We start from the raw sequence: 25,231 nt of genomic DNA, 5'->3' as shown, positions 1-25,231 counted from the left end.
TACAGGTGCTGCTTGATTCATTGTGGGATTAGTCCTGATCAGGTAGGTGAACCTAGAGTACATCAGAAATACATCTAATGCCCCTAACTTAATTGGCTTGACTTAGACTGCCTTAAAGTGCTCAGAACACATACACTAGCCTGTGGCTAGGCAAAGCTGTCCAACACAGCTTGTTCCTATAGTACAGCCTTCGAAGTTCATGTGCTGTTTTGAATGTGGTACGGCTGCTCTGGATTAGTGTCAGTAATTTTTTTTCTGAAGATCACGTTTGATAGCCCATTGTGGAGGGGACCACAGCCCAGCATCAAGAAAGGGTTGGACTGTGAGTGGCTAACCTTGGAAGAGACCCCCAAGTTCCTGTTCCACGGTATAAGTTTCTCTGAGTGCTTACTGATCTCACACGATGTAAGCTGAGTGGTTGTAAGGACACTGTCTCATTTCCTAGGAGTGTCACTGTCAAGCAAATGAATCTTTCACCATTTAATGGCCTATAGCAGGAAGTCTGTGTTGGAGGGTGGACATCAGGGAAATACAACAGTGGCCAAAGAATTGTGTAGATACTGTGAGAAGGGAGATGGTCCTGGGAGAGCAGAATGAGGCAGGCAGTGATCATGAACCGAAGATGGGAATCAGTCGTAGGCCTGCAAGGCCTGGGAAGTGAGCAGACAGGGCTTGGAACTGGAACTCTTCTTCTGGTGTGGTTTAACCTGTCCAGTACTTTAACCGTGCTGAAGTTGGATTGGAGTAAATCATTTAGAAATGCAAACCTTTGTTATTGCTGTTGAAAAGGAATTCTGAAACTGAGCAGCTTGGGAAAGACGAGAAATGTTTTCCCAGTCTTTGGGAGGCTTGGCTTCGGGTGTTCGTGTCTGGTTCTGTTCCTGGCACACAGTCCTCACAAGTGCTTCTCAGCACAGAAGGGAGGCCGGGATGAAAGGGAGTCTCAAGTTGAGCTTTACATTTCTTTTGTCTGAGCATCTTGAGCAGATAACTGAATGAATCGTGCCTCTTCCCTGTTGATGTTTTCTCCCACAAAGCCCCTGAAAGCATAACTTTATCCTCTAGAAATTTATGGTGTGGCATCATATTGGAAGTCTTGAACCGAAAAGCACTTTCTCACGGTATACTGATGGAAGAGTTTCCAGCTGTCCAGAGAGCCGTGGCCAGCACAAGTCTCTAGAGGGTCGCTTTGGGAAACTGCTATGGTAACTGGTTTTCATCACAGACTCTGCAGCTGCATTGGCTGAATTTTAACCCCTGAAACTTTAATGGTTAACAATAATATAAAGTCTTTTGAAAGTTTAAAAGCAGTTTCTGGTGGTGTGGATTAACTAGGGCGCGCCCTGTGGCTGGCTAGCAGCAATGGCTGCATGTGAGCGGACCCCAGCCAAAATTTTAGAGTTTTGCACTCATTACAAAAAGAATAAGGTTTAGACATTGGCCAAAATAGTTTACTATTAAAACATTGACTATTTGTGTATTTTCCACATTTTAAACCGGGGTACTTTACATAGCATTCTTGAACTAATCTGGGCCCTGCCAATTATGACTGTATTTTAGCTAGACCACTTCCTTTGTCTAGTTTTTTCCCTATACCTAAGTCTTGCTCTGAAATAACTGTTAGCTGCCTTTCTCCCCCTGTCTTCAGTGCCCAAGCTTTGTGCATATCTTTGTGCAAAGGACAGCAGCCAGCTGCTTGGGAGTTTCCACTTTCTTTTTGGGTGTTATTGGTGATCTGAGCTTCATTCATTGAGCTTCCTGCATGGCAGCTAAGTGATTCCCACAGGCTTTCAGCTGCAGTTTTACAACCTGTCAGAACCAAATTGCCTTTGCATTTAGCGTGCTTGTCTTTGAAGACTTAGAAACTGAAACATGGCCAGAAGACTGCCTGGCCATGTCTGAGGCAGCATGTGCTCCTGTTCTGGTTTTTATTTGCTGAGTTTTTTGCTGAGATTTTTGTTTGTTTGTATGTTTGTTGTTGTATGATGGTTGTGTGTATACACATCACAATTCGAAGATCTCAGAAGACCTCAGTATTCATCTTCTACCTTGATTGAGACAGTAGGATGTCTGTTGTTTTGCCTCTGCATCCTCCAGGCTAGCTGGCACACAAGGCTCTGCATCTTCCAGGCTAGCTGGCACACATGGCTCTGGGGCTTCTGTCCACTTCTCATCCTCTTGTAGGAATGCTGTAATTGCTAGCATTACTGTATGTTCGGCTTTCATGTGGACTTTAGAAATTCCCACTCAGGCCCTCACAATTGTACGTAAAGTGCTCTCACCTATTGCCTCCACCTCTGCAGCCTGTCAGTCAACAACCTTCTAATACATCGTGAAAACTACTGATTATAAGGGATTACTAGCTGTGCTAAGGAAGGAAATGACTTGCTGAATGAAGTCAAAGCATAAGGAGTTGAATCCTCTTTAATATGCAGGTAACAGTTGGTAAGATTTTAAAGCCTTGCATACTTCCTTAAGTACGTATCAGGTAAGTTAGGCTTGCTTGATTTTGTGTTTGTGTGTCTTCCCAGTTTGGCAATCCCTGTGCTTGACTTCCTTATGTGACATGTTCAGTGGATGTTTAGGTCTTTAGTAGTCACTGTTGTGCATAGCTGTGGCTCGTGCGGGCTGTTCCACTTCTGCATGAACCTTATTTATTCCTTTCTTGGTGAATATAAGTTTCTATAGTTACCGCACGTACTGAGGTGAACGTGAGACAGGCATATATTCAGCTCTAGGAGTCCCCGTGGAGCTTAGACTAGTCACACTCCTGCTTTGGGGATTTGAGAGTTTAGTTTGTCAACATCTGCTCACATTTGAAGTGTCACATTGTGGATTTAGTTTGTGTTCGCCTGATTTTTAACCCAGTTGAACACCTCTTTGCTATACATTTCCTTTCATGAAGGCCCTAATCAAGACAGTCTTCATGTCTGTTGTTTCCTGTTGGGTTTTGTATAAATTCTTGCTATTTATTTATGTTTTAAAGAATTATTTATGTATATAAGTATACCACAGCTGTCCTCAGACACACCAGAAGAGAGCATCATCCCATTACAGGTAGTTGTGAGCCACTATGTGTTTGCTGGAACTTGAACCCGGGACTTCTGGAAGAGCAGTGCTCTTAGCCACTGAGCCATCTCTCCAGCCTCTCTTGCTAACTTATAGTTATGTATACATTCTCGTGGACATAGGTATTTTATATCTCTGAGGCTGACTGTTTTGCTAACTAATTGTTAATAGAAAGGAACTAATCTCATGACCAGCTTGGATATTGATATAACCTTTTCATCTATCTTTGAGTAGAGACCACATAAAAAAAATCAATTCATATGTTAATCTTTTAAACACATTTTTACACTTATTTTTATGTTCATGAGTATTTTGCCAGCATGTACATTAAGCATACCACACTTTGGCAGTGCCTATGGAGGTCAAAACAGTCACACTCCTGCTTTGGGGATTTGATCCACAGAATGGAGGTACAGATGGTGTGAGTGCTGCGTGGGTGCTGGGAAGCCAATCTGGGCTCTTTGTAGGAGCAGCAAGTGCTCTTAATCACGGAGTCATCCCAGCCTTGATGCCAATTTTAATGTAACCTTTTTCTCTTTGTTTAATGGTGTCATCATAGTGGCATTCCTACAAGCATCAGATTTGAGAGAAGGGAATGGAATTTTTGCATTTTCTGTAAAACCCTACTGTTTGGTTATATATTCTTCTATTTGTTTCTGTGTGTCTGTGAATGTAAACACAAGGGTGTGGGAGCTTGCACACCTATGCACATTGGTGAAGGCAGAAGAGCACTTCCTGTTCCTTTGAGCAGTCTCTCTCTGATTCTGGGACTCACGTGTATTTACTCCAAAGCTTTGAGGTTGTTACATCCTGGTTCCCTTTTTCCTGGCTCATGAAGCTGTGGCCTTAACGTTATTCTTACACCGGTTGAATTTGGAAGCAGTCTTAAGAACTGTATCTGCAAGCTTACCAGCATTCTCCCTTAGCAGACTTGGTGGAAGTGGCATTACTCTTTCTGTCATGGGCTAAATCTTCTACTGTGCCTACTTTCCTGTCCCTCTCTTGTAAACGATTTAGTTTTTATTTTCTCCCCTTTTCCCACAATGCAGTATAAATCTTACAAGATTGGACATTCATATTTGTTTTGTTTACTGCAGATGTGGGAAGGAAAAGAACAGTCAGGGATAATTGCAAGATCTTTGGAGCCGTAGGAGGATGGAGCTGCCTCTAAGTCGAGGGCAGCCATTGGAGCATGTTTGGAGGGGAAGGAAAATCAAGAATTAGGTTTTTGACATTCATCATGTTAAACATTTCACTCTTGAGGAGGCAATAGGAAGTGCAGATTGAAGGAAAAGGTCCACAATGGATGGAAAGTACTGATGTCATCAGCAAAAAGGTAGCACAGCAAACCAGGAGAGCAGACTTGTTATGGCTGGAATCTGAAATGTCCTCAGGAGGCTTGTGTTTGAACACATGGTCCCCAGATGGTTATGCTCTGTTGGGAGATCGTTGGGCCTTTGGGATGTGGGGCCTTTGTGGTATAAGGAGGGAATGGTCTTTGAAGTTATATCTACCTCTTGTTCCAGTCTTGCCTTTTGTGTTCTGGTCAGCCAAGAATCAAAATGCCTAGGCTTGCAAGGACCTGGCTCCACACATTCCTTGCTATGACAGACCGAAGTCTGTCTAAACCTGAGTCAAATCAAGCCTTCTTCCCTCAAGTTGTTTCTCTTAGGTACTTTGTAATAGTGATGAGAAAATATAGGGAGCCAAGAGTAAGACTCCAAACACAGCTGTGAGGCATGTGGAAGGCTAAGGAAGTGAAGATCATGATAGAACATGGTCCATGTGAAGAAGGTGCTCTGTCAAGTAAGGAGCATCATCTACACCCAGTGCCTGCTGGTAAGCCTCGTATAATGACAAAAGGCATTTGGTACCATGAGGGGTCTGTCTTGATGACTAGACTAGGTGAAGTGGAGAGAAGGAGCGCATGATTTGAGTGAGTTTTAGGGGAAATGAGTATAAGAAAGAAGCAAAAGGAACCTACTACTAGCCTATGGGGACGAAACCCTATAAAATGTGTTTCTACTAAGAAGAAAAAAAAACCCTATGTGTATGTGCATGTCTGTCTGTCTTTATGTGCATGTGTGTGCCCACATGCACGTACACCTCTAGACTGTCAGTTACTATCTACGCTATTGCCATGTAGACCTTTCAGATCTTGGCTGAATAGAAGGGATTTTGCTGGGAGCAGGGCTGAGTGTAAACCAGGTAGGTTATACACCTCAGTGGCTGGTCCACCTTTTCCTGTCATCTCAAAGAGGCCAACTCCTTGAACAAGGTCTGGGTGAGAGCTCCTGTATGCACACATATTGTGACAGTTTCCATGGGAATTGGCTTAAGCTCCTCCCAGTTTAATGCTGGTAGAGTTCCTTGCCCTTTAAATATCCATCCTGTGCTGCTTTTTCTGATCCATGAGCACTTAAAATTTTGAGCACTCCAATTCTGTACCAAGTGTGCAGTGCCTTGATGGAGGCCGCTGTCTGCTCTCCAGTCCTCAAGCGGGTCTGCGCGCTCTTGGGAGAGCTCCATGTGTCTTTGAACAGTGATTCTGGGAAGTCAAGGGCTGGATATTTTTAAAATTTTCTACAGGATCAGAGTGTTTACTTTGTGTTCTCTAGGAATCAGATAGAAACAAGTTATTTTGTTGACATTATGTGAGAGGAAGAAGTAGGGGTGTGTGTGTGTGGGGCAGTGCTGTCATCTTGGTTCTAGTTGCTTTCCTGTGAGCATAGGCTCATTGCTGGCATCTTTATGTCTAACGTATTTACATGAGGCCTTTTTTGTTTCAAGTATAGATTATTTTGGGATGCTCTGATACTTCCCTAAGACAGTTCCCAGGCAGTTGCCAGAGTCCAGGAAGTAGTAAACTCTGTTTTATCTGCTCACTTTCAGACAGGTCCAGCTTCTTAGTGCATTGTTGCTCTTATTGGCAGGCTCTAGCCTTTCTCTGTCAGGAAGGGCTTTCCATGCAGGGTGTTCCTGGAGGCTAGACTTTGAGTTTCCTGCTCGGAAAGAGCTGTCTGTCAGGTTACAGGTCAGGGATGCAATTGCAGCAATCTGCCAATGCATGCCAAGGAGCCATGTGCCATGATTGGGGGACTTTTGTAAATGCAACAGGCTGTTGTTTATGTGGTATGATTTAGAGGGTGGATAATTTATAGCAGAAAACTAGCCTCTACCAAGCCAATAGTACCATTCGTAGTTGGGTGTGTATGGTGGTGTGTGCCAGAACATGGGCCGGAGGTAAAAAGAGTGTGATTTCAGAACTGTTTTGCATAATGAGATTGTCTCAAAGAACAAGCCAAACAAGGTTTATGAGAAAAAAAAAAAGGAGTTCAGTATCTTCTCTATGTAGATTTCTGGAGCATGGTTACACACTTATCATTTAGAAACAAAGAGTGTCCAAGAGGCGACTGGGGTGTTTTCATTTTGAAAATGCTTTAATAAGTGTTGACAACACTGTTCTGCAAAATGTAAAGGTACTATACAAATTCTTAATACAAAATGAATAAATTAAAAGCAGATTTCTTTTTTTAATTCTGCAACTTTGTCTACAACATACATCTTTTCCATTGATTACAGATGAACAGAATCCAGTAAAATCATTGTACATGCTCTACAGTCAGTCTCAGGAGCAACCTAATCTCCCCAATTATTAAACTAGAGTCCGCTTTACACAACTTGTAATAAACTATTGACATGAATGGATATGTAAAACTTTACACCTAGTTAACTAAGCAGTAATTGGTCATCTGATAGCACCTGGGTGAGGCTTGCTATATTTAGAACTAAACTAATACTGGATGAAAACAAATCGGGTTTGAACAGTTCCAACACTCACCTGCATATAACAAAATAAACCAACCTGGCTCACAACATAGTCTTCTGGCTGAAACAAGCAATTTCTTACATGTATCCAACAAATCCAGTAGGGGCTTTAGATCAGACTGGGGACTTCATAGTTCATCTTCCTTTAAAGAAATGGGGATCTGTAAAGTGTTTGCAGGTGCTTGAATACAATACCTAGAGCGTTCACCACCAACCACAGCGACCATTTATCATGTCAGTCTCCAAGGACTAATGCTTATTATATTATGTACATTGTATTAACCGAACACAGCTAAACAGTAAAACCTGTTTTACTTAATCTGTCCTTACTACCAGACTATCACGATGGTGTTGACAGCCCCATTCCGCTTCCCTCTGCTCCCCAGGTCTATCACATTTAGTTCTTCCTGCATCTCTCATAGATCCGAAGGACGTCAGAATGGAGTTTCAAACTGCTGTCTCTGTTACAACCTGTCACCATGTAACCTTGTCTTGTTCTTTGTTTCCTTTTGGACTTTTTCTGTTGCACCATAGTTCAGGCTAATTATTCAGGCATCTCCTTTCGGAAGAAAGAAAATGGGCACAATGTGTCACATTCCCTATTAGCTAAGGAAGGAAGGAAGAAATAATCCCCAAATAAGCCCACTTTATGTAGCTCCGATTATTGTAGTAGGAGCAAGAAAGGTAGCCCCGTCTCCATGGAGCCCCGGGGTCATTCTGTACCATCTTATCCAGTTCCTTACTCATCCTACAGGATTATCCCTGGAGGGTCTGGGAAGAGTACTGTTTCTGGAAGCTGGACTCAACAAGCCAACCATGCCCAGCTCTGGGATACCCAACCTTGAATGGGTGAGAGAACGCCTCAGGCCACACAAGTATGAATGCTCCCACTTGACTTCCAGAGCTTTCCAAGCCACTGCAGAGTGAGCAACAGGGTTAGTCCTTTCTGGTGTCCATTTCCTACCTTCCTGGTCTGGTAGAGTCTATTGTTATTCTTGGATTTACATACATGAGAAGCAAAGTCTTTTTTGATGCCACAGCTACCTTTCAGATTTGATTTCCTCCCACCCTGGCTCCTGGTCCTAGATGCCTTTCCCACAGGAAGTCATTACAGACGTAGCCCCTGCAAGCCGCACTGGCACTGATGCCCACTGCCTCCACAGAGACTCTTGTGCCATCGTTAGTAACCCAACTAAGACTGTGCACTGGTTAGTTATTATAAAAGTAATTCTGAGGCCTTTGAAGATTGATGGCTTTTTGGTTGTGTGTTAAGCATAGCTCAAAACACATGTAAACAAGCAGCTTGCACGCGTGCTTTTTATTTTTTATTTTATTTATTTGTTGCCTTTTATCCTCTTGGTATCTGTGGACAGAGGTGGTATAGCAAGGTCACAGATACTGCTGGAGGTGGATGGGCCCTTTGGGAGCTGAGTTGTTTCAACTCTGCTCTGCCTGCCGACTGGTAGACATGTGTAAAAAAATCTTCCTACCTAAGGGCGTACTTGAGTTCTCTGACTAAGTGACACACAGGAGAGGTCTGTCCTACTTCATACAAGTGTTAACAAACAGAAAATGAGCCACAACAGTAAAACACTTGACTGGATTGCAATGTGCTTTTTTTCCCTTGGTTTTCCATAAAAAAGAAAATGAAAGGCCTTGTATAAAAAAGAAAGGTTACACTTTTACTGGTTGTTTTAACGAGAGAGAACTGCTTTTGGCAATGATCACCTGTAGCTTCCTCCCCATCCCAAAAGGAAAGAAGCTTTGGGGGCGTAGGCTGAGGCCCCTGCATAGGGCGGTCCTAATGGTACCTTGCTCCTCCTCCCATGTCCAGACAGATAAGAGTCTGAGTCTGCCAGGCCAGCCATGCCTCCTTCATCTTCACTGTCCTGTTGGGTTTGTTCCCAGGCTCTCAGGGGGACACGGAGCTCCAGGAGATGGGTCACGACAGGACGTGGTCTACAAATGGCTGACTTTCACTTGTGCTGCATAGAAGCAGTTTAGAGTTGAAAAGAAATTTCACTGCAGAAAAAGTGTTCCTCTTGGCCCCTACTGTCTGTTCATTGTTGAATGTGTCTAATCTTTGGCAGCATAGAACCGTTTGTGATCCTCCGACGCATCTCTGAAGCACCAGTCATCCTTTCTCCCGCTTCCCCTTAGGAATCTGGCTGGCTGTTTCACTAGGGAATATTTACTTCAGGTGTAAACTGATACATATCCCCGTGAGCTGCTCTCCTCTAGAAGCACTCGCTTGGCCTAGTGTGGCAGCTGGAAACAGCTTTACATAGTCTCTGCAGCAGGGCTTGCTTTTTTTTCTATTCTCTACCAACGCTTCTCTTCCACAGGAATTGCATGTGTTGGCTTCCCCTACAGATTGTGGCCTGGGGCTGTCATGGCAGAGGGAAATCACCAAGGTGGCATTGGGGATTGTTGTCTGGCTCTCTGGGCAGGAGAGCCAGGGGACACACAGTGGGTTCGGAACCTTCCAGAATGTCTCCTCAGTCAGGTTTTTGAGGGTGAAAGGGATGTGGAGACAGGAGAAAAAAAGTGCTGAGGGCCAAAGCTGGTGCAGGTGACAGTGCATCTGGGTAAGGCAAATGAGAGGCAGTGAGGTGACTTGGAATGGCGTGGCGGTGGTCACATCCAGCCCGGCCGGCTCACACGAGGGTCCCGGGCTTGGCTTTTTCCTGCCCGTACCATTGGACGTCAGCTAGCTCTGGATAGAGGGAGGAATCCAGGAAGCAGCTGTCACTGTAGCTCCTGTGGATCCGAGAGGGAGAAGAGCAGAGTCAGAGGAGAGTACTACAGAATGGTCAGGATGCACACTGCAGATAAGCTGTCTTCCCGGCCCACGTAGGTGAGGCCTGGCAGTCTCCATTACAGTTGGTGCACGGAAGGTGTTCAGAGACCATAAGAGTCACACAAAAGGGACCCCCCTGAAACCTCAGCAAATGCAAGTTAACGCTCAATACAGTAGTCCTCAAGATCACGTGGGGACCTCAGAAATGCTCATGTCCAGGCCCGAGTCTGGACATGCTGCTGTGGGCCTGAGGAACCTTCCCAGGCCCACATGGTTTTCAGATGGAGGTAAGGCTGAGGAGTCCATGGAGCTGCATACCTCGGGGTGACTTCTACATGACAGCCAGGGGCTTGCCTTACATCAGACCTGTGGTAAAGGATCACTGTCCTGGAAGAACAGTCAAAATGTGTGCCTTCCCTAGATCAATACTAAAGTGAGACTCTAAATTGAGTTTTTAATGCCTTTTAAATCAATACTGGTGTGGTTTTTATAGAAGTTTTTTTTGTTTTGTTTTTTTTTTTTTGGAAAAAAACATGCAGTTGGAGCTGGGCCTGTAGCTCAGTGGTAGGAAGCATGCTTAGCTTAGAAAGGGCCTGCACTTCATCCTCAGCACCAAAAAAATAGCATAAAATAAAAATGTATTTGTCTCTACATAAAACAAAAAACAAACAAACAAAAAAACCCGCCGGGTGGTGGTGGCGCACGCCCTTAATCCCAGCACTTGGGAGGCAGAGACAGGCGGACTTCTGAGTTCAAGGCCAGCCTGGTCTACCGAGTAAGTTCCAGGACAGCCAAGGCTACACAGAGAAACCCTGTCTTGAAAAAACCAAAAAAAAAAAAAAAGAAACCAAAAAAAAAACAAAAACAAAAAACAACAACAACAACAACAAAAAACATACACAGAAGAAAACAGACATTTCATCAGGTATTTCTAGTAGGTTAGATGGGAGTGATCCCTAAATATCAATAGTGCTCACATAGATGAGCCCTAGTCAAGGTTTCCCTAACTGTCCCTAAGCTACCCTTCAGTTCCCATGCCTAGGGCGAGGGGCATACTTTGGAGCTGGGCCATTTTAAAGAGCATCTTAAAACCGTCAGTGTACTCCCTTACTTCTCCGGCTCATTTGCTGACCTCTCCAGGAATTCATTGAGTATTCAATGCTTTGTAAGTGTCCCTCATCTGACCTAGCAAAGTCCACGAGAGCTAGAAAAATCCCAAGTATTCTTGAATATTCAGATAAACCACCAGGACAGTCTTATGCTCGGAGCACTGGAAGTATATGAGGTTAATTCTGATTGGTTAAATGTGGCCGTAGAAGCAAAGGCCCTTAGTTCGGTCACTGGCCCTGGGTATCTTTCTTTGTATGTATCTGTTGGTTAATCTATAAACATTGTCTCCCTGTTGTGAAACTGGCTTTTGTAAATTGTGCCAGAAGAACCAAGAACTTTTACTGGGAAAGGTGGTTGGACTCTGCTGCAAACATGCCATACTCCTGGGGAAACCGGTCCTTTGTCCCCGTTAACTCCTGTCAAAGGGAACACATGGCCGAGGGCTGCCACTTAGCTCTCCAGCCACAGCCACTGGTTCAGACATGGCCAAGGGGCTTTGAAATCATCCATGGGGTTGATTATTTCCTCGCTGTGAATGCAAACAACTAACGAGCTCTGGCTTCAGCTTTGCCTCAGCTTCTTGTCCGTGCTTATTTGGTTAAATGTATTGAATTGGTTCCACCCTCCTATGCAGCAAATACTGGTACAGCTTCCTAGATTCTTATAGAAGCCTCTTTTCCGATTCACTTGTGATGTGGGTCTCCTAGGAACACGGTCCTGACTACAACATTGTCTATAAGGTGTCCCACCATTAAATGTTTCTGGAGGTGAAGTGCTCTGAGGAAATGAAAGGCGTTTGAGGACTCAACCTGAGCACATAGGAAAGGCTCTGGGAAGTAATGTTACTTTGTTTCACCTGGACCATCTCACAGGCCTGTTCACAGCCACAGAACACATGCTGGAAGACACCATCTCACACACCTTAATGCCATAGGACATGTTTGAATCTCTTTTATGTTGGATCTTATTAGTCTGGGATTAAATCATTTTTTTTAAAGAGTGAGTAATGCTTTTGCTCTCTGGCCTGCTGTGAACTGAGAATGGGGTTTCACTTATCCAGCCAACTGGCTGGACATATCTGGATTGGTGGTCAGTGGCCATAAAGCCAGGGTGGTAAGATCACTGTGTCATCATGACTCAGCTGGCCCTTTGTGTGAGCTGCTACCCAGCAGTGTTCTCTCTAGTCCATCTTGAATCGACTTAACTGCTTCCACATGAGCGTGTTAAGTCTTCTCAGATGTCTGGTACCATCTCTGTCTCTTGAAGCACCTTATACTCCCTTCACAGTGGAGGGGAACAATGACTCCAGTTCAAAAATGTTGTGATGTCATTCTCACTCCCCTTCACTGTCACCAAAGTGTGAGCTGTCCATCCATCTTTACCCCCTGCTTTCCTAATCCCCGTTTGGCCAACTGTAAAAACTCCCCAGGCTAAAGCACTGCTCTTTGTATACTACAGAATGGGACTCTGCTACTCCCCTGCTGGTGCTCTCCCTACCCATGAGTCCATGAAACCTGTGTGTTTCCCTCTTGAAATGGTTTCTTTGCCTCCCCGATTCACTGCTGTTCTTTAAAGCCAGGTTCACGAGGAGTGCGTAAGAACTAAAGGGCACCTCTCATCTCTGAATCCTTTTAGCATTTTGATCATTGAGCATTTGAGTTTTGGAGCGCTCAGTACTTTTGTGTGGCTGTCTCTTACTCAGAGCCTGATTCAGTTGTTTTCTACTAAAGCCTTTCCCCAACTTCGCCGTTGCCCCCTTATAACTTTAGTGAGCCCTGATGTGCCTCTTAAGTGCTATCCAGTCACTTAGACTTTCAGGGCACCCTGTTTTGTACTTGGGAGAGCAGCGCTTTGCAGATTGCAGTGTGCAGTTGACTCAGCAGCCAGGGTAGCTTCCAGGAGTCATTCTGAGCTCTCTGGTGGTGGTGGTGGTGGTAATTTACAAACCACATTTTGAAAAGCAGGACTCCGACATTTGGTGCAACTTGTAAATATCATTGAAAAGTGGTAGGATGATGAGTTACAGTATTGGGGGTACTTAAACCAGCAGTGGTGTGGTGTTCATGGAGAGTGCGTCCAGAACTGGTAAACAACAACGGACCACTACAATTTGTCTTTGTACTTAAAGCCTAGAAAGTCTAAATGTACTAGAGGGTGGGGTGGTGTGTCTTCCAGGAAGGAGCATGGGGACTATCCTACATCTGATGTAAAAACACACATCCAAACATATAGCGCCACATGTAGCTAGAAATAAAACATAAAAATAATAGCTTCCACACTATTCAGACATTTCCTCCTGGAAACTATGACATGGGCAGAGGCAGCACATATGCGGGACATCTGGATCACACACGTGGGCAGGAAGAACAAAATGTTCCCTTACAATACCTCTATTCATCAGTACTTTGGTGAGTTGGAGACTCAGACCCATCCATGATGGGAGAGTTTTCTGTTGCTTCTCTGAACAAAGGAAAGCGGAAGGAGAAGAGAAGAGAGGTCGTGTTACATAGGAGAATGGACACACGTGATTAGTAGCAGCTTATTAACATACTGGAAAGACCCAATGATTATATATACCCATGTGTCCATGACACAGTAAGAATCATGCGGAACCGCTCAGGCTCCGTTGCTGAGCAACAGGCTCTCAGGAGTTCTGTTAGGAAGGCAGAGAGTGACAATTTTTCCCCAGTCTTGTTTTCTTATCACATTATTCTTGAGTAATTCTTAATCTGGCAAAACACTGACCTTCAAAGACAATAACCTTCTGTTTCCAGTTTGCTGTGAGCCCTCACTGACTATATGTGGTAACAGAGGCAACTTGAGAGAGTGGGCATGGGAGGGCTGCTTGTAAATTTCAGAGCCTGACTGTCAGTCAAATTATAGTCATAAAAGTTAGATCAGATAAAACTGGGCATGGCCCACAGAGGACCCCAAGTGTCCTAGTTGGATGATACTATTTAGCCTGTAGAGGTATACAAATGTGTGGCTCTGGTATGAATTAGTCCTGGGAGACTTGCAGAGCCTAAGCCAAGAAGCTGTCTGGATTTAGAAGCTGGAGCTGGGACGCGGATGGTATGGACAAGTATCGGCAATTTCTAATAAAAAGAAAGGGATAGCTACTGGCAAAAGCCACCCTAGGAGGAGACATGAGAAACACTGTAGTTGCAGACTCTATGTTTTCTTAATTTGAAAAGAGTAAAGAGGCAGTGTGGGGGTGGTTCAGTGGGTGTCCAATCGTTGATCCTAATGACCCAAGGGTTCATTTAAGGACACCCAATGGGTCTACCCCAGAGCTTCTGATTTAGTAGGTTTTGGGTAGGCCCAAGAAGATCCCAGGTGAAGCCCAAACTGCTGGTCTAGGGTCCACATTTTAGGACCTACCAGAAAAGTATAGAGGGTGTGGCTTGTGTTCTCTGTCTCACTTATAAATCCAAAAGATCTAGCTACTTCCCTTGTCAGGGAGCAGACAGAATTCCATGAAACTCATGTTCAAAGACGCTGTCAGCCTTTGTGTTTTAAGTACTCAACAAGTATTGGCTCCCCCTCTTCTCTACCAAAAATGAAGTTTCCAGAAGAGGCCTGGTGTGAAGTCACTTCGGACAAATGTGGAGGAGTAAAGATGCCAGCTGTGGGACCATGGTGTTCTTACAACTCAGCTCGCAGCTGTCAGGTTTTCCCAGACATACTCTCCAGCACCCAACAAAGCAAACGCTGGGGATTATGCTGGATATGGGATCCATTTCCAGTAACCAACAGGTGTTGACAGAATGGACCATCTAAGAGGCAGCACCAGAAGGAGTCGGGTAGGAAGTGCCAGCATGTGATAACAGCAGGACACTTGTGTCTGCTTGACCCTTCGGCAGATCAGAGCATCCGAACTGGCCCTTAGTCCACACTTACAGCTCACTTCCAGTTTCAGTATTTTCGCTGTGGGTGAACTCTATTTAAAGGTCTCGAGGTACAGCATCCCGCTAATACTGATGAAGAACAACTGCCTAGCCTAGACAGGAGCCCCTTTTCCTTGGATGCATCTTGATATTAAGACATCGACTCCACTTAGAAGCCGGTGTAATGTCTGACTCAGGGGTCTCTCTCCCACCCCTGACATTTTTGCAGAAAAACTAAATGCTGCCCAGAATTCAATCCACTTCTTTGCTTGCTTTGTTACAGCCCAGGAATTGCTACCTTCCTTTAAATAGAACAAACAGAATTCATCCCCATCAAAAAGCAGTAGGCCAGCTGAGGAAAAGGTGACAGCCTAGGGAGACTGTTTTGATTCTTGGCACCCATTTGCTGATGCATCCAGCCATTGCTGGGAGCTCAGGACTGATGATATCTTTACTAGCTAATGTAATTTAGAGCCCAGAGGAACCAAGTCAACTACTTCACGGGACAACTCACCCAGTCTGCCAGGTCAGGATATGGTGGGGACTGCTTGGTGGGGTGGCTCCAATTTCACTTGACGGTGTTGAGCTTCTCTGGCTTTGAGGTAAGGCAGCTATATGTAGTTGGTGTGGGAAAAGCAGGGAGAAGACAGGTAAGAGGACGCACAGAGCTCATAAGTCAATGACAGACCCAATGGCAGGTGTTAACCAATGTCAGACATGAAGGACATGATCTTGTAGGCAGGGTCATGGCATTCAGTGGGGAAATACCTTTGTTCCTCCAACTGTATTTTCTCTTAACTTTGTCCCCCCCCCCATTCTGACCGAAGCCAAAGGATGGATTCTACAACTGCACCGAATGGGAAACCCCTCATGTTTCTGTGGTGGAAACCTGAGCATAGAGGACTGCCTGGGGCATTTTAGATGTGACTCCTGTGTGAGGACCATGCTGTATTGTTGGAAGGGCCTCCAGACTTACCATCTGCTTCTTCAGTAACCCTGCAAATGAACAGCGCTTTTAACAGCTCATGTGTGTTACAGATTTACTCCAAATATGAGTAGATCTAGCCAGGAGAATTCAGCACCAAGTAAATCCTACTGGGATGCTTCTTTTGCACTTTTGGTGGTGACAGCAGGTGTGTGTAGGGGGATACAATTTACTTTAGTAATATCCTCCTGCTATTAAATAAAGCAAATCCACACAAACATGGCGATCCTGCGAGAATGAACTACTCCTATCTTTTAGCCCTCGGTACTTAACCACTGGACCTGGAAGGACTAGAACAGATCATGACCTTCAGAGGGTACACATTAATGTATCCATTCTCAGGATCCTGCTGGGAAGCCAGTGGTTTAGTTTACACATCAATCAGCAGAGCCAGACAAAGGTTGTAGGACTATGAAGTCTGAGGTGCACCCAGGACTGCCAGATCGTTTTTAGTCCATTTCCTGGAGCTTGTTTGGCGTGTGTGCCCTAGTGAAGAGAGCACTGGGGACACGGGCAGAATGTGCAGCTTCTTTGTTGGGTTGTACCTTTCAGGGACTCTCATCTCCAAGTCCTGGCTTTTTAATAAACTTCCTGACCTGGAGTTCACTGGTTTTCACTTCTGCCTTTGTTTTTGTTCCCTCCTACCCTTCCTCATTTCTTCTGCCTACAGTAAAAGGCTGTAGTATTTACTTTTAACTACTCTCTAAGTGGTATGAGTATACAAATGACCACCACCGATCTAGCACAGGTAAGCATTCAACTAACGTCGGTTAGTAGCATTATCATTTCATAGAGAACTTAAGGGAAAGGACAGTTCTCCCATCTTTTGCTTGATTTGCTACTGTACAGTGCTTTGGGTTCAAACCTCAGTGTGATACAGTATCAAAGACACTGAAAGCAGCTGAAAAGCCAGGAGCAGCCAGAGAGCAAACACTTCTTTCCCCAGACCCTTAAGATCCAGGCCCCGCTTTCAGCCCAACGTTTCTTGGCAAGGTTAGAATGCGGGTCTCTAACCTACTAGAATTTTCCTTGCGCCCTTGGCAGGATAAACCCTGTGACCTGACTTCATATGGTTTTCTTCCCTTAACTAGAAGGGCTAAAAGGAATGCTCGTTCTGTGCCAGGGGTTAAGGGAGGAAGGAACACCTGGGTTGGGATAAGAACCATAGCTTCCCACATTCCACAGCAAGGCCTTCAGAATAAGCGACTCCCTTTCTTGGCTGTAAAGTCTAGGCAACCTTCAGGCTACCCAGATCACCGTCATCCAACCACCCTGCTCACCTGACGTGGCCTTGCACATCTGGGGCATCCTGGTGACCCTGCTGTGCGCCACAAAGGTGCTCTGGGAAGAGGTGCTATACTGAGAGCCGCTGTCCGAGGAGGTGGAGCTGGTGTGCGACAGGCGGCTGTGCTCCTTGTGCGACGCTGTGGAGCGCTGGTACCACTGGCGCAGCTCATCGGACACGGCGGCACGGCCAGAGCCTTTGTCGTGGGCGCCGTCACGCCCCAACGAAGGAGTCCGCAGGATCTGAGAGCGTGATGGCGTAAGGCGGCCTGCGTCGCCGTCGTCGCCACCCCCGCGCCAGCTCTCTTTGAACAGGCCACCAGCCGTATAAGAGTTGGAGGTCTTAAACTGCGCCTTGACGCTGTAGTGGCCCTCCTGGTCGCTCTCCAGGCTGCGTACCACCACAGGTGTGGCACTGCCCTCAATATATAGTGGGTACTCCTTGATGCGGTACTGGGAGCTCGGCTGGCTCTGGCTGTGCAGGTACACACCACCTCCAGTGCTCACAGCCCCACTACGTGCCGCCAAGTTGGGCATGCTGCCCGAGCTAGCTGAGCCCAGTGCGCCTGCTGCCCGTTGCCTCTGGCGCTGTCGCTGCCGCGCCTTGGATGGCGAGTCCTCAGCCAGCGTTGAGTAGTTGGCGTTCATCTGTGCCGGGTAGTAGTGCTCTGAGCTCGAGTGGCTGGTGCACGACGAGCAGTCATCCATGGGGTCTGAGCCATTGCTGCTACGAGTCCTCGGGGTGTAGAAGTCGGGGCTTCCGGTGTCGTTCTCGGAGCCTAGGAGCTTGCCCTGGGACTCCAAGCTGGAGCTTCGATGTCTAAAGTGCAGTGCGAGGCTGTGCAGTCTTGTGGGGCTGATGTCCACCGACCTGTTGGGGACACAGGATTGATCTTAGAGTTCTGGATCAAAGGGTCCCATGAAAGCCACAGGACAGGCTCAGGGCCTCTACCAATGGGAGAGCCCAGCGGGGTTACCCTTGGAAAGCTAGGTACTTCCCTAGGTTCCAGGCGAGGAAGGGAGCTAAGAATCCCTAGAGTCTACGTGGAACTAGGGAGTGGACGAAAAGTGTTGACCAATATCCCGAGGGCTTTTGCTTCTTAAGAAAATGATGCTATTGATAGAGAAGCAAATTATTACATTCTAAGCACTATATTAACCCCTTTAAAATATTGATTGCAGGCAATTAAAAACCCAAAGCCCCTCAAAACCACAAAACAAGAAAAAAGTCTCACAGAGACCCTCTCGTGTCTGAACCAAAGATTCCTCTGAAATGAATGCCAATGTGCCAATGGCTGTTTCTTAGGAGGTTTCTAAAATGGAGGGTTGTTGAAACATGGAACCCCTAAACATGAACGATTACAAATACCTACCAGTAGTTTACTCTGCCTCCGATCCATCAATATCAACAAGAGGAAGATGATGGTGGTACCCAGCGATAGGATGTCTTATGCAAGTTCATAGCGACTCTCGGCTACATACAGCAGAAGGTTACTACATAACCCTTACCAGTGACCTTCTGTGACCCACCCAGCTTTACTTCTTAGAGAAGGGATGTGATTCAGGGAGGGCTATTTTTCTGTTCCATTTCTTTTGGTCATTATAAATATATACCTTGAGGCATTAAAGTAAGTCCAGAATAGATTTTAGACCTCATGAGAAAGATCTATGAGGAATGGAACAAAGATTAGCCTGGGGTGTACATGGCTGTGCTGCACTTCCCCACGTTAACTGCATCCCTGTTAGCTGTCTCCAGGAGGCTGGGGTTCTCTGGCTCCACAAGTCCCTGGATATGGATAGAGTTGACTGTATTGAGTGTCCAGGGTAAAGTGAGCTGAATCAAGTCTGACCTTAGCTCTCCTGTTAACTGGGCTAGGTTGGAGTCAATGGTGTCTTCTATACTAAGGTCTGGCCCAGAAAGGCAGGTGGCCTGAAGGCCCAGCAGACTCACCTTGTGGAATGAACATAGTGGGGACTCCGGACGCGCAGGTCTGGGGTGGATGGCATGCTGGACTGGGAGTTCCAGTGTGGGAGGCTTCGGATGGGGCTATTCTGCAAGGAGCTGCTTACTCCTGCCTCAGTACAGCTCCCGGTGCTGGGGAAGCGCTTGTGGCTGCTGCAAACAAGCAGAGGGAAGCCATGTTGGTCACATGAATACAATGCGGCAGTGTTCCCCATTGGCGGGGGCTGGATCTAATTGTAGGGAGAGCTTGCCTGGGACTCCAACTCTCACCATCCCACCTCTCCCCCTCCACCCCTGCCTGCAGTTAAGCACAGGTTAACTATTCTGTGGAGCCTTCATTTTTAATAAGTATTGCTTTCCAAGAAACAGTACCTGCTAGGGTACCCTCTTGGAGCTATATAATTAAGGAACATGATGAAAACAGAAGCGGACCTAAAATGTCTTCCAGATAATCCTCTCTACGATGTTGATATTAACCAAGTAATGAGCAGCTTGCATTACAGCTGCTTGGCTCCAGAAATCGGCCGGACGATGGTGTAGGGTTCTATGCCGCCTTGAGGATCCTCTGATCGGGCTCTCCTTTGCTATTCTGGAATGCTGCTGGCTACAATTTCCTAATTAATTCCTGTGGAATTTAACAGCATTAAAGCCATCTGCCAACAGGTTGACTGTGAGCCAAACCCTCTTACCTCCCCCACATACACCTTCAGATGACAAATCTGTACTTCTATGGGTTTGACAGCAGAGGGCGTTGTGAGCCAAGCTGAACTGTAAGTTCCAGGAAGGAAAAGACTATCGTTTGCGAATGCTGTGATTTGTAGGTTCTAATGTGGGGCAAGCCTTTGATTCTGTTCAAGCGTGGCCAGAGACCTTATTTAGGTGTCCCAACGCAGCTCACCTGGAATGACCGTGGGAGGAGCGTTTCTTCACCTTCTCATAAGGCTCGTCTAAAGATGACTCGCTCCACATTTTGGGCTTTAAGGGTGACTTGTCATAGTCGGTACGGTGATAGTGCATCTGCCTGAGTCCCTCCAGGGATTGCGGCGGCGGAGGCCTGTTGTGTGACGACGGTGGCCGAGGAGGGAGTCCCTTGTGTGGCGACTGTAAGGGGGATATTGTGCTGGTAACCTGAGAATCTTCTGCATAGACAGAAGGAGGAGGGACTGATCAGAATCATTATTTCCACAAACCAAGAGATGGAGCCTTTGCCCAAACACACCATATCAGTACCTTGGAGCTACACATCAAATATGGCCCAGGACCCCGGGACCCTACCCCTGCCCCCAAACTGCTGGTCAATCCAGGTCTAGGCAGTGCCTAAACTGCAGGGTTAACTGAATGTGAAAGAGAGTTCTATCACTTCTGGTTAAGTATGAATAAAGTCTGAATTGGATTCAGTGCTACCAACAAGTGATCGCTCCATACCAAACAGGCAAATGGAGTATTATGTTCTAACTACTTCGTCGTCTTCCTCCTCCTCCTCCTCCTCCTCCTCCTCCTCCTCCTCCTCCTCTTCCTCCTCTTCTTCCTCCTCCTTCTCTCATCTTCCTCTTTCTCCCCTCCTCCTTCTCCTCCTCCTCCTCCTCTTCCTCTTCCTCCTCCTCCTCCTCCTCTCCCTCCTCCTCCTCCTCCTTCTTCTTTTTCAATTTGGTGCTAATAGGGTCCCAGTTCTGTGGGACCATAATGGCCCAGGGTTACAGGGGAAGAAGGGTTCAGGGAACTTCAAACCTGGGCACCTCAAAGGTAGGCTGGCAAGGGTTGGCTAGCTCCCCAGCCTCAACCCAGTGCCATAAAGCCAGCTCTGGCCACAGCAACCCTAGTAAGAATTTATTACCCTGACAGGTATTAGGCTTCACTCCTGGGTTGACCTTATAAGCCTCCCTCCCCTAACTCCTGAGTATATAGACGAACCATCTTCCAACACCCTTGTCCTGGTTATTGGTACCAGCCACACAGACCTTGCCCCAGAGACCCTGGCTATCTTCCCAGGGGCATAGACACCCACTCCACCCCCGCCCCAATAAACCGAACCAGTCTTCTCGCTGAATTTGTTCATTGCCTGCACACTCATCATTGCCTACCAAGATCCTGCACTACACTCACCTACACCAGGCTAAGCTTCCCTCCCTCCAGTCCAGCTCTTGCATGTGCAATATGCCCCCCACCCCATCATCCCTCAAGTGGACATCCAGCAGCACTATCCCAATAGTACCGTCCCTCCACCATCTCTGGAGTGTAATTTAGCACATCTGTATGCTGGATGGCATACAAAGCAAACCCATTTAGCCAAAGAAGGCAGATGTCTCATAAGACACAATGACTCCTGCCTGTAATTCCAGCACTTGGTAGACAGAGGCTGTCAGATCAGCAGTTCAAGGCCAGCTTCCGTTACACAGTGAGTTCAATACCATTCTGAGCTACTTGGGACCTGGTCCAATTATAAACAAAACAACAATCCCCCAACTAAATCCCAAAGGGGCTGTCTAGAAGGAATGAGCTATGGGGCAGAGAAGGAAGCAAACTGAGTAGAGTTGTAGAGGTGAGGGTCTAGGTGTTAGCAGGAGGCTCTATTCAGCTGAGGAGAGGGTGGAGAAAGAGGAATTCTGAGTGTGCTTTGATAGTGTGGGACCTTGAATTTTAGGCAAGGAGTTGAGATTTGGCCTGAAAGCTTCAAGAAACTTTCTTAACGTGTGCATAGATGTGCCAGGGTGAAAATCCTGTTTTAGAACTATTATTCTTGCAGTTTTGACCCTGGGAAAACCAACAAGAGACACTAAGAGGGTTTAATGAGGGATCCGGTGATAGGTGGCTTTGGGAAGAGGAGGAACACTCAGTTCTCACAGGGATGGGACAAGAGGGGGGAGGGCTAGAGGGAGATCCCACCAACCATTTAAGGGATCCTATATCCATTTTCAATTTTTGTTTTTTCACAGTCTAATACTCAGCACCAAAGTTCAAAGGCCAGATATATGTATTCTGGTCTATTCTTGCTAGCCCTACAAATCAGACAAGAGTAGTCTCTGGGATGTGAGAGCCTCACGCAGGAGCACAGGGCTCTGGAGGAGGCAATCCCAGCTCTCAGAAGGTTTGAGGCCCAGGACATTGGGCAAAACTGTTCTCATGATGCCTTAAAATTAGCTAATGACTACATATATCCCTGGAAACTCCTAGCACAAGGGGACTCATCAGCTTGTTCCTTCCTCAGCAGACTAGGGTGACACTGGTCAATGCTAGACTAGGGAGGGCCTCATATTCCAGACAGGCTTCTGCGTTCTCATGGAGCATCAGGGCTTCTCCACCCACTAAATGCAGCAGACAGTCAAATTCGACAATCTGATTTCTAATAGCAAGACCAAGACAACTGGGTAGCTGTTCCCTAAGCGTTCCCACATCAAGAGCAATCATTATTATGATGGCAATTATAATTATTACTGTGACTTGGGCAGGCCTTTCATGTTTTCTGTCTGAATAGCCACTTACCACCAGGTGCCTGAGGTTTTCCTAGAGGGCAAAAATAACTAACTACCAGTTAATAGATTTCCATATAATTAATGTTCTCAGCTTCCAGTGTTTTGGTTTAGCAACTGTAGAAAGAGCTTCAGAAATGGTTCTAAGTCTGGAATGCCTGCTTCTGTTGCAGGGCGGGAGGGGCTTTCAACTTCTTTTCTAAGACTGACCAAGAAAATATCCCCTGGCAGTTGCCGAGTTTGAAAATTCAACAGGAAATAAAACAAGCTTCCAAGGTTGCCCGTGTTGCTAAAGGCATATTCTCAGTTTTGACTTAGGAGCAGAGGATGGGCCAAGTCCTTCCTATGCCTCAGACTCTCCCAGGAGGTCCCAAGCTTTGTTGTGTGACCCAAATTAATGCCTGCCTCTTTTTGTGTGTGTCAGGACTACCCAAAGAAAGATACATATGATGCAGGCTCTTTACTTCAAAATTTTCTACTTTCCCCCCCTTGTTTCGTTTTGTTTTTTGGCCCAAGGGTAGAACTCAAGAGCCTTGCATATAATAGGCAAATGGTTTCACATAGACTCACAGACCCTTGTTTGGTTTTGACACAGGGTCTTACTATATAGCTCAGTTTGCCTTGAACTTGTTCCTGTCTCTGTTTCCACTTCTCATTTGCTGAGATTACAGGATGAAAGCGACCATGCCAGCCAAAAAATGCTTTGACTATTACAGAGTAAAGATATCGCTTCAAGAACATCATCTAATCTTTTGGCTTACATGGGCCAAGCTGGACAAAGAATAATTCTCTAGGCCATCTTTTCCAAGAGTGTCCAACCCAGCTGGGTGGTGGTGGTGCACACCTTTAATCCCAGCACTTGGGAGGCAGAGGCAGGTAGATTTCTGAGTTCGAGGCCAGCCTGGTCTACAGAATGAGTTCCAGGACAGCCAGGGCTCCACAGAGAAACCCTGTCTTGAAAAACCAAAAAAAAAAAAAGAGTGTCCAACCCATGCCCATGGGCTATCAGAGCATGCACGTTAATTTTCTATGCTACTGGAACACAAGGGCTGCAGATTAGAAACCCCTAGAAAAATCAGTATCAATGTAGCACCATCGTGAGCTCGACAATGACTCTTGGAGAAAAAAAGGGCCTGCAAGGAATCCATCTAGCCACTGTCTCAGCCTGCCTCTTTCCTGTCTACAAGGCCATTCCCAGGTGGTATACAGAGTAATCTGGGTTTAACCCAGATTCCACTTAGAAGAGCAGAGAACAGGAAAACCTACCATCTTCCAGAACAAGGGCATCTGAGAGAGAGCTGTCTTCGCTGGCGATATTTCCATCTAGAAGATAAAAAATGAAAGTCTGCAGGGTCAACATATTTTGGGAACATCCCAGTGTGTAGGAAAGAGAACCTGACCTTCCCTCCAATCCTGGCAACACCCTCCCGTCTTTTTTGCATCAGTCAGGAAAGAAGCTATGAAACATAAAGATGCTGTTGGGTGTTCCCTTTGACAGTCTGGTGGTGGGTTGTTAGCTCATCCTCCCCACCCTGGCTTTGCAATGGGCCCTAGTCTTTGTGTACTTAGGTTCTTGTTCACCAGATTCTATGGCTTAGCATGTCCTAGAAAGGCAGTGGGACCTGGTTAAATCACACCATTGTTCTAGAACAAACTCAGGGCAAGTACCAGCCAAACCAAAGAAGTGAGCAGCTGTTATTCAACAGATCCGAAACCAGGGGAGGGAACTCAGGTTTGCTCACATGGCAATAAATGGTTTCTCAATGAACTTACGTTATTAGGAGAGAACACAAGCCTGCTAAATACAGACTCCATCTCTCTGAAGCTTATTTTTATAGTCACCATTCAATTAGGAACAGGCTCGAGAAGGAGACAGTAAAAGGATGCTCCCTCCCACTGGGGAAACTGAGGTACTCCCAGGAAAGACGGGTTTGTCTGAACAGACTCTATTCATTGGGAAATGTTAGCAAAGGTCCAAATTCTTCAGATTCTGAGTTTAGGGTTTCATCTTGAAACACACGCTGAGGACCTAAGGAGCATGCTCACTCCTAACGCAGACAGGCCTCTGTGAGGAAAACATGACTTCATTGTGGCAGCGAAGCAGAGAAGACAGATTCTTGAATAGTTAACAAAAATGGCTGGAGGTTTGCGTGGAATAAATAAGCACACATGATGATTTATAAGCCAGTGCTGCCAGCAGACCCAAGAAAATAGCCTTCACTCAGGCAGGCCTCTGAACTGGCTCCCTGAGGACACCTGGTAAGACAACTTCCCCCCACCCCCAGGCTGCTCTTCCCAGACCCAGCTCTGATGCTTCTTCTAGATGTTTCTACAGAGCAGGGAAGTTCAAATGCCTTCGAGGAGGCCCCAAAGGAGGTGATGACGAAGAAGGACCGACTCATTGTAGCCCTGCTAGAAAGTGGGGCAAAGTTTCTCTTTCATGGAAAAGGGCAACAGAGTAAGACACAGAACGGTGTGCACTGCTGAGTTTCTAAACAAAAATTTGATAGGTGAACTCCAAGGAGACAGACTTTGGTATCTCATAATCTCCAGTCTACCACTGGTTCCTTAGTATATCCACATTTTTAGGGGACAGATCTATATCGATATATTTACAATATACGTAACATTGGTTATTATTTTTACCCCTTTTAAGTGTTCACGGGCCTTAAGAACAGCAACATGGTCATACAACCACACCATGCATCTTCTGCTTGGATAGAGCTTTCATTTCCCATACTGAAACCTTGCACCCATTATGAAACACACACATACACACACACACACACACAGAGAGAGAGAGAGAGAGAGAGAGAGAGAGAGAGAGAGAGAGAGAGA

At 46.1% G+C, this 25,231-nt stretch overlaps 1 protein-coding gene across 3 annotated transcripts in view; it reads right to left on the bottom strand.

Moving 5' to 3' along the window:
• Nucleotides 1-6,483: 6,483 nt before the first annotated feature.
• Frmd4a (FERM domain containing 4A) overlaps nucleotides 6,484-25,231 on the bottom strand; it is a 201,397-nt gene continuing 182,649 nt past the window's right edge. For 2 of the 3 annotated variants that reach the window (XM_028764785.1, XM_028764787.1), the window contains 6 exons: nucleotides 23,660-23,716; nucleotides 19,825-20,065; nucleotides 18,915-19,079; nucleotides 16,960-17,834; nucleotides 15,209-15,305; nucleotides 6,484-9,657 (listed from right to left, as the gene is read on the bottom strand). In XM_028764785.1, coding sequence (XP_028620618.1) covers nucleotides 9,555-9,657; nucleotides 15,209-15,305; nucleotides 16,960-17,834; nucleotides 18,915-19,079; nucleotides 19,825-20,065; nucleotides 23,660-23,716 — 1,538 coding nt within the window. In that variant the 3' untranslated portion in view covers nucleotides 6,484-9,554. Of the gene's footprint in view, nucleotides 9,658-13,195; nucleotides 13,268-15,208; nucleotides 15,306-16,959; nucleotides 17,835-18,914; nucleotides 19,080-19,824; nucleotides 20,066-23,659; nucleotides 23,717-25,231 lie in introns of all 3 variants that reach the window. The other variant, XM_028764786.1, reaches the window with a different exon arrangement.

The sequence above is a fragment of the Grammomys surdaster genome, unplaced genomic scaffold (genome assembly GCF_004785775.1).
Source record: "Grammomys surdaster isolate TR1022 unplaced genomic scaffold, NIH_TR_1.0 146, whole genome shotgun sequence".
NCBI classification, from domain to species: domain Eukaryota; kingdom Metazoa; phylum Chordata; class Mammalia; order Rodentia; family Muridae; genus Grammomys; species Grammomys surdaster.
Note: the sequence above shows the minus strand (reverse complement) of the source record. Positions and strands in the feature narration are given on the sequence as shown.